Source organism: Patagioenas fasciata, chromosome 5 (assembly GCF_037038585.1).
Source record: "Patagioenas fasciata isolate bPatFas1 chromosome 5, bPatFas1.hap1, whole genome shotgun sequence".
NCBI classification, from domain to species: domain Eukaryota; kingdom Metazoa; phylum Chordata; class Aves; order Columbiformes; family Columbidae; genus Patagioenas; species Patagioenas fasciata.
In genome coordinates this window covers 18,206,450-18,215,727 of record NC_092524.1, presented here as the reverse complement: position 1 = coordinate 18,215,727, position 9,278 = coordinate 18,206,450, and the positions used below count along the sequence as shown (strand labels likewise).

General features: G+C 37.8%; 1 protein-coding gene across 1 annotated transcript in view; it reads left to right on the top strand.

Moving 5' to 3' along the window:
- Nucleotides 1–976: 976 nt before the first annotated feature.
- Nucleotides 977–9,278, top strand: part of MUC2 (mucin 2, oligomeric mucus/gel-forming) — a 74,064-nt gene continuing 65,762 nt past the window's right edge. The window contains exons 1-10 of the mRNA XM_071808611.1: nt 977–1,046; nt 2,634–2,898; nt 4,819–4,933; nt 5,620–5,710; nt 6,104–6,213; nt 6,450–6,666; nt 6,966–7,091; nt 7,785–7,902; nt 8,220–8,358; nt 9,009–9,119. Coding sequence (XP_071664712.1) covers nt 977–1,046; nt 2,634–2,898; nt 4,819–4,933; nt 5,620–5,710; nt 6,104–6,213; nt 6,450–6,666; nt 6,966–7,091; nt 7,785–7,902; nt 8,220–8,358; nt 9,009–9,119 — 1,362 coding nt within the window. The remainder of the gene's footprint in view (nt 1,047–2,633; nt 2,899–4,818; nt 4,934–5,619; nt 5,711–6,103; nt 6,214–6,449; nt 6,667–6,965; nt 7,092–7,784; nt 7,903–8,219; nt 8,359–9,008; nt 9,120–9,278) is intronic.

Sequence of the window (9,278 nt, the reverse complement as noted above, 5' to 3'; positions counted from 1 at the left end):
CTGAACTGGTTCCTGGTTCTGTTCCCTGCTTTTTTCTTCTCTCAAGGACCCTCTTTGTCTTTCTCTGCACAAAGCAAAGCCTACTCTATAGCTTTTCTGGGATATGACATGGGACAGTAGATAAGCAAGAACGAGCTGTTTAGGAGGGATTCTGTCCAAAACCAATTGTTCTTTAGTCTGGACAGTAACATTATCTTCTTTCCCCCCTGCAATTTTTTTTTCCTACCCCCTAAATCTTAATATATTGTGAGAGTCTCTACAACATTTTTGATGGACTTTCTGTTGCATCATGACAATGTTTGATAGAACATCTCTTTTGCTGTGAATTTTGTTGTGAACTTACCTTGTCAACCCATCTTAATTATGTTTTGAGCACTATACAGTCTGGTCTATACCTTGGTTTAGATGCTTCCCAGAGCTTCACAAGTGAAAGGAATCCAACAATTGCCTACAAAATAGTTTTACAATGCATAGCGTATAATTTTTATCTGTAAGAGTTACAGTTTTCTACAAGCAGCTTCCCAAACATCGTTTAACTTTTACAGAACTCATCCTACGTGATGGTGAAAATGAAAAATACTTTGGTTTTGAAGCCATTTTTTGAGACTATGTCCTCCCAAAGGGATTTCTTTGTTCAGCCACTCCAAAATTCACTATTTATTGTAGGTTAAACTTGGCATGAGCACTTGCAGGATTTAAAAGCGTAGCATCCTGTAGAAGAAATGCAGCAATAAAAAATTGCACGATTACTGAATCAATATTATACCATTTCCTGTATACTGAATTCTTTGATTTATGTTGAAAAATACCTGTCTGTTTACTTCTTATCTTCTGTAAATATCATGCCTATTTTTTTACCCCTCCTCTTTCCTCCCGCCTTTGTATTGCCTCCCCTGTGATGGAATCAATTGCATCAGTGGATACTATATAAAGAAAAATTTTCAGTGGGGTTCCCAGTTCACCCACCTTAGCCACCATGGGGCTAAGAGTTGCCAGCTTTTTTACACTCTGGCTGGCACTTTCCTATGCAAATGAAATAAGAAAAGGTAAGCTCAAGAAATGAAATTGTAGCAGATTGCCTCCTGGAAAAGGGGGGAATACCAGAGGTAGGAGGAGGCAGTGCATTTAAGCAATGCAGTGGAATTTTAAGGTGCCTTAAATTTCTTAAACTTTGAAATACTGAGGCTACATGGTTCAACCAACATAGGTAGATATTGCTGTCTTTGGAGAGTTTAGTCCCTATTCCATTAATCTCTAGTTTGATGTGCTTGGAAAATATTTTCAGTGTTTGTTTTCTTTCCATACGTTGAGCATTTCCATATGTTAAGACTTTCCTAGGAATGGCAACTGCTTGGTAGAATGCAGCTATAGGAGTCTGGGATGTTCATTGTTACAGCAATGAAGTGGATGATTATGTCTTTCATTACTTTGGAATGACATAAATACTTTCTTCAAAAGTGAATGTAGCAACATTGGACAAAGTTAATTTTGTCATTGTGGGCATTAACAATCTTTCTGTAAAAGTTGTAATTTACTCTATTTGTTACTAACTTTGTTTGAAGTGTTGAAATGGAGCTTTCATACCAAAACCTGTTTTTGGAGCAATATGTGATGAGTTTTGTGCAGTGATAAGGTTTGAGGTCTTGGTCTGCTGCGTCTTGAATTCAGCAATGGGAGGAAAGCCTTTTCTTGCATTTTTTATCCCAGCTGTGAGCTCTGGGAGTATCTCTGTGGAGCCTTCCTTCTGGGGAGAGAAGCATACCAGCTTGGCTGGATGTATCTGGTATGACTGATATCATCAAAATACAATAACTTAGACGTCCCCTTGGTAGTTTTGCTTTCTTAAATTAAACACTGCAAGAAAATCTTGTGAAAATGAGTGGCATGTGCACTTTTTGTACCTTGGAAAGCTTCCCAAGTATGCTCATCTTTCCTGTTCACTCCTAATCTACAGCATCTTGCAATTTATCAAATACTGTGTTCATTTGTATTGTTTTTTGGTATAGATGGTTGGGAAGGGAACGAATAGAATAATCCTCATCTTTTGCTATTGCAATATTTTTTTCTGTTCTGTAGTAACGGAAATCACTACTTCTTTTAGGAAAATAAGAAATTATTTAGAAACTTGTGCACAAGTCCTTTCACAACACTTCACCTATTTTTCTTGCAGAGTAGGAGTGGTACTGCCTTGGTTTCCTAAGTCTGTTTTCTTTCTAGTGCATGTTGCATCAGGGAAGAAAATAGCTCCTAGTAATATTTAAAATTGCCAAAAATAATACTGTGATTCAAAATGAATTAATACGTTTGGCAAAGCAACTTCACTGCGCTGATGCACCAGCTTGCTGGTTGTGAGAAGGTTGTATTTCCCCACTTCATGCACACAAGTTCCTTTCCCTCAATGAGGATTATAAGATTTACCCAGATCTCAGCAGTGTTAATGTCATATTTTTCATTAGAAATTAACATATCTTCTGTTTAACAGGCAGGTACTTGATCAGGCTTGAGATCTGTGGAATCATGGTGAATATAACTGCAAATAGTTTCTACTGTGCAATGCAACACCTACATTTTCTTGATGTCAACTTGTCAATTTCGCTTTTTTTCATGCATATTTCTTTTTAATCACTTAACAGGAAGGACAAGAAACCATGGCCACTCTGTCTGCAGTACTTGGGGAAATAACCATTTCAAAACTTTTGATGGAGACATCTATCAATTCCCTGGCATTTGCGAGTATAATTTTGCTTCGGACTGCCGAGAGTCTTATAAGGAGTTCTCTGTCCACATTCAGCGTGCTCTGAACAGCAATAACCACCCTGAGATCCAGTATATTCTGTTAACAATCAACGACTTTACAGTGTATCTCAGACCAAAACTGGTTGTGGTGGATGGGGAGATGTAAGTTCCTTTAGTTTAATAGTATTTCAGAGAAATATGCCGGGAAGGTAAAAGCTAGACTGACTCTTTACACAGCTCTCTGTATACCATTAAGGTAATGGCAACAAGCTTTTCCACAAGCAAAACAAAGCCCTTTGAAACCCAGCATAAAAATTGCTTAGGGGAGGGGTTTTAATATTGTCATTTCTACACTGACTTAAGGGATTAATTAAATGCAAGTCAGGAACAGGTTTGAGTGAATTGTTCTTTTTCTGGTTGTGCAGGAAACAGTGCAGCTTATGAGCCAGATCTTTCACTGGCATAAAATGTCATAGTTTCATTTGTTTTGTGGCATCACTTTGAGTTTACCTTAGTAGATGGCTAATAAAGATAAGTTTCTCCAAGGTATTTTTCTTATTTTGTGGCAGAAGAGAGCCTTTTTTTTGATCTTCATAAATAATACTCTAAGGTTTGATGGCTATTGGTCAAGAGATTACAGAACATATAATGCAGAGCAAAATTTACTCTCATTTTTATGTGACAATACGTACTTTTTCGCAGTGAGCTGTATCATTTTTCTCTTCTTGTACCCTGATTGCACAAGGAACTAGTCTGACACCATTTCTGGTACCAAGGAGTGTCTTACTTACCCTTTCCTGCCATTAACCTGTCCTTTCAGTGTGTGTGTATATACACACTGAAACAAGTCAAGCAACTTGTAGGTTAAGACATAGTTCTGAAGATGGAAGAAACTGGCTGTTAGTATGTGTTAACATAATTTAAAAAACTCATTTCTGCTGTCATTGTAGGACTGGTTTTTGTCCAGAACTCAGCTTTTGCTCTGAATTTTGGAAGCCACTGCTCTTTATTGTGGACTCAGGTCTTAAAAAAAAAGCTGAAAAGCTACCCAATGTTTTATAATCCCTTTCCAAAAAAAAAGCACTCTTAAGGCCTCACTGTCCAGAGGATGAATGATGCAGTTAAAAGTAGAAATCATGGTTTCTGTGTTCGTGCCTAGTAATCATATGTGTAAGTCATTTGACCATGTTAAAAATACCTGAAGTAAATAGTTGGAAAAAACCCAGTGACAGAAATTTCAGAGATAAAAATCTCCCAGTCAAGAGACTAGTTAGGAGGAGATGTTCATGGACATACATGAATCCTGATATATATATCTATATCTCTCTCTCTATATATATATATGTGAAATGAACTGGTTATTTTGACAGGATTCCAGTTGACACTACTTCTGTTTGAACAGGCTCTAGTTCTTTAGATATGATAGGATGAGTCTGCTTGCCACAATCCCTTTATTACTGAATGAAATTTAGCAGTGTAACTTGTTACACAGTGCACAGTAGGACATGAAAGTACGAGAAAAAGATCTGGTGAACTGGTTCTTTATCAGAAAAAAACATCTATGCTCAGCTTTCTGCAAAATATCTTTTGTCACATTAACATGCTTTGCTGTCACCATTAACAAGCTTGGTCCTATTAACTGAAAGCTAATGAACTAACTACTGAAGTAAACTACTGAATTCCTCTTAACATGCTCCTTTCTTTCCAAACTTTTGTTGGCAGTACCTTTATCTGCTTTTTGAACTAGGTCTTGAGGAGGAAGATCCTTGCCAAGGGATGTTCATTCTCTCGGACATGATTGTCAGATCTTTTGATAAAGAAAAGCTTCCATTTATGTCATTACTTCTTTCATTGAAGTAAATAATTAGTGAGTACTTGAGTATTTGTTAATACCACAAAGATGATGTGTTTTCCTTTGATTAAGTTGAAGACATCTGAATTAAAACAAGGCATCTTGTGCAGCTAAGATCAGGTAGACAGAGACTGATTTCTCTATTCATTAGGGTATTTTCACTTATTGTAAACATTCATGTTACCCCTTATGTTTCTGTACTAATACAAAATCTCTGATTTTCTTCCTAGTGTGAAGACACCTTACTACAGCTCTGGTGTGGTCATTGAGAGCAACGACATTTACACCAAGGCTTATGCCAAATTAGGCCTCGTTCTGATATGGAATCAGGAGGATGGACTGATGGTATGTATGATCCAAGGTTTTTTTGTTGGTATTTCCTGGTTTTAAGTGACTACTGTATAATAAACAGAAGTAGAATCTCACAAAGTGAACAGAGCTAAAGTGTTAGACTGGGTCATCCAACTGACACTCATAGTACCTTATTTTAGAAACTTAAAGCTCCTTTCTCTGCTATGTAGAAGTAGCAGTATGACATGCAGATGAACTGAACTTACTGGTCTCAAAAAAGGGAGAAGGAGCTTTCTGAGAAATAGCTAATGTTTTCCTATAGCACACCCACAATGCAATCTGCATTTCCTTCATTTGTCGTTTAATTTATAGCAAGTCTTAAATTTTATCCCAGTAGGACAGAAAAAAAAAAAAAAAAAGGAAAAAAAGAAAAAGTCCTGTGATTTTAAGAATGCTTTGCCTTTCATTTTTATCGCCATGGTGGTTTACTGCCATTATTGAAGTACAGGAGCTTCAGTCACTTCTTTCTGCTTTCTGTTTTACTTTTTGCATCTAACTGTGTGTTTATTAACTGTGCTACAAATTCATCTGCAATAGCTATTTTACTAAGGTTTTGGGTTCACCATCACCTCTCTCATTTAGCAACTTTCCTCTCAAGCAAGTGTATTTGCTTTGGAATGTTTGCATGCTCCAGATAACTCTTCTTTGTTTTTTCTTTTTTTCTTCTTTCCATTACCTAGGTGGAGCTGGACAGCAAATTTAATAACCATACATGTGGTCTCTGTGGGGACTACAATGGACTTCCACTCTACAATGAGTTTATCAATGGAGGTGAGTCATCCTACCATACTGAAATTTATCACAGGAGATAGACTGAGAAGCATTGTGCATAGGAGCATCACAGGAGAGCAAATTTCATGTGAGAGATTTCTGTGATTGCCCCAGAATAAACATTATGTTCCAGTGATGCACTCCTGGCCTAAGATATTTTATTCCAGATGAATCATCTTGCTCTTTTCTCTATTAGACTTCTTTTCTTGTTACCACTTTAAATTTTTAAACACACTTAGGCATAATAGACATAATTCATAGCAGAAATCTCTGACAGGCATATTTGATACCATAGTAACTGTTTTCCTCAATCAGTAGAGGCCCAGGAATTAGATGTTCCTTGTTGTCAATTTTTGGGACTTAGCAAGTCCTCTTTGCATTTTCTTCTCACAGTTGCAAACTACAATTCAATTACGTATGGGAATTTACAGAAGATCAGCAAACCCAATGCCAAATGTGAGGATCCTGATGAAACTCAGGCTATTCCAAGCTGTGATGGGCATGTGAGTATTTCTAGTGGGGAACTTCACTTGCATGGGCACATGCACATCTTCATGCTATGGAGAGTTAGTATGTGAGGAGCTGGAAAGACTTTTTGCCTTCCAGGGCAAATGGTTTCTTCCTCCTTTCTTGAAAGCTGTTGCTGTGCAGAGGACAACACTTTTTATGATGGAACAGGAAGCGACTAGAAGCTCAGGTGTTCACAAATCTCTTAAATATTATTACTCTTCCTCCTTAGCGTGATGATTGTGAGAGGCTGCTGACTTCCTCTGCATTTGTTGACTGTCAGTTCCGTCTTAATTTGGAGATGTATATCCAAGCCTGCATGCAGGACAAGTGTGCATGTAATGAAAATGAGGACTCCTTCTGCCTCTGCAGCACCATCTCTGAGTATTCTCGCCAGTGTTCGCATGCAGGTGGCCGACCGGGTGAATGGAGGACACAGGACTTCTGCCGTAAGCAGCCATATCAATTTTACAAAGAAACAAATATTTTGTGGATGTAGCACTGTGAAACATTTAAATTCATTCCTTCTTTACAAAACCATAGGTATATATTATAAATTTGTTACCAGTAGTGCAATAAGCCACATACTATGTTCTTTCCTGTTTTTTTCAGACAAACATGCTTTGCCAGATGGAGTCTGGCTTGGGACAGCATTGACTTTGGGGGACTAGGGGATATGACCTGTGGTTTCTGAGGAATGATGGACTTCACACTCAAATAACTGGTGGTATCTTTCTCATTCTTTCAGCCAAGAGCTGTCCTGATACCATGATCTATAAAGAAAGCAGCTCACCCTGCATGGATACTTGCTCACACTTAGACATCAGCAGACTTTGTGAGGAGCACTACATGGACGGTTGTTTCTGCCCGGAAGGCAAGTGTTAGTCTAGCTATTGTGCATGGAACAAAACCAAGAGCTCTGCCAAAGGAGATCAGAGCTAAAATACTATATGTAGTCAAATTATATGCTAAAAATTTGTACTGTTACTCGTGATTCCCCCTGCTAGGAAAACATAAGTTTTTTTAAAAAGGAGGTAATAATTGATTTTATAGTGAAGTCATATTAACACAACAGGCAAAAAAAAAATCTGCTTTTTGCTTCTCAACAAATTGAATTCTGCTAATATATAGAGAATCATGCTTTTTAGGTTGAGTAATTCTGAGATAATGGAGATCTTTTGCCCAGAGAGTGATAACGAAGGACAGTTAGTGAAATTCTCAGACTCATTGTCAACCTTAGGAAAAGAAGATTACAGCCATAGTCTGCACAATATGCCAGAAGGACTCAAAATCTGAACATGTAAAATTCTGAGATTGTTCTTGTTTGCTTTTATTAAGCTTTTAATCTGTGTATAGTTAAATAAATGGGTAGCCTTAGATTTTCAAAGTTGGATAAAAGTGTTTTCTATGTGCCTTATATTACAAAAAGCAGAAACAGTATTCTTCACAGTTTTGGTAATCTCAGCCTCTGCTTTCTGTGTCAAGTTGAGAGAATGCATCCCCTGAGAGCTTATCCTCTGTGGAATTGTATATTTTAGAAAGAGCTGTTTACTGTCGTGCTTTGCAGGAACGGTCTATGATGATATTACTGAAAAAGGCTGCGTACCAGTTAGCCAGTGCCACTGCAAACTCCATGGAAAGGAGTATTCACCTGGAGAAAGCATTACCAATGAATGTGAAGAATGGTAAGGATCACTATTGTTTATACACCTTTCTATGAATGACTGTAAATTGGTCTGCATTTTTCAATCTTCCACTTAGTCATAGCAGACTTCCTGAAAACATTCTGAACTTATGGTTTATGTTGTATGTCTATACAATCAATTTTCTGAAAAGATTACTTGTATTGATGGCAGAGGAGAAATCTTAAGGAAATGCTCAAAGGTACAGTTTTAAAACATCTGAGGATATCTTGCTCTTTGCTAGGTATACAGATGCTTTCAGTGCTCTCAGCTCCTATAGTATCTACAGGCATTTTAAAAAATTATTTGTCTGTTTATAGCACCTGTGATTCAGGCAGATGGACATGTAAAGATTTACCCTGTCCAGGCACATGTTCAGTGGAAGGAGGTTCCCATATTACTACCTTTGATGGGAAGAAATACACCTTTCATGGAGACTGTTACTATGTGTTGGCCAAGGTACTGTGTTCTGTAGGGCTTTTCTCTTGTAGAGTGTCTGTGCACTAATATGTAACAGCTATGAATTGTTGTTTTATTCCATTTCTATGGGGTGAGGGAAGCCGAAGTGCTAAAAACTGTACTGGAAAATTCAGGATGGGCTGTAATAGCCCTAGGGCAGATTTGAGCACTTACTGCAATGGGTGGTTAACTTAGGCTGATAGTAGACTATGTATGCTGTCATTGTCCAATGGAGTTCTTCATGTATAAGAAATCAAAGGATCCCTCTGGCTGCATGGATAGGTAGACTGCAAAAATTGGCAGTTCTCAGGATTAGAAGCTCTCAGCCAGATCTGTAATAGCTGTTTCTGTGTCTGAATGACAAAATCAGCTAGGGAAAGGAACTTGAGATCTATTTCATTCATCTGTCCATAAAACATCCAGTGCCTGTTCTTCTAGAGAATGACAAAGATCTTGTTGAGCTAGAAACCATACTGCTGAGTTTTTCTGAAAGATGGTTCAGCTTCCAAAGCCAGTGCTGGAATGGTGGTCTTAATAGCTAAGTTCTACAGTACTTGTTATTGTAACTGATGACTTTAGTCTTTGTTTTGGAAGTCATATTTTGAGATTTTTAATTTGACTAATGGACATTTATTTCCCTGTAATTGTAGAGTACTGTAAATGATAGCCATGTTCTCCTGGCAGAACTGGGTCCCTGTGGCTCCACAGACAGGCAGACCTGTTTGAAGACTGTTGTGCTGCTAGCAGACCAGAAAAGAAATGTAAGTGTTCCGTGGGTTCTGCTAGATATGTTGAAAATTAGCATATTTCCCTTACTGTGGAGCAATAACTAGTTCTTCTGGAACTGCTATTGTGGGTGGATGTATAAGGCATTTCAGGCTGAAAAACAGCTCAGGCTCCTGCCTTGTCAACTTAAAACA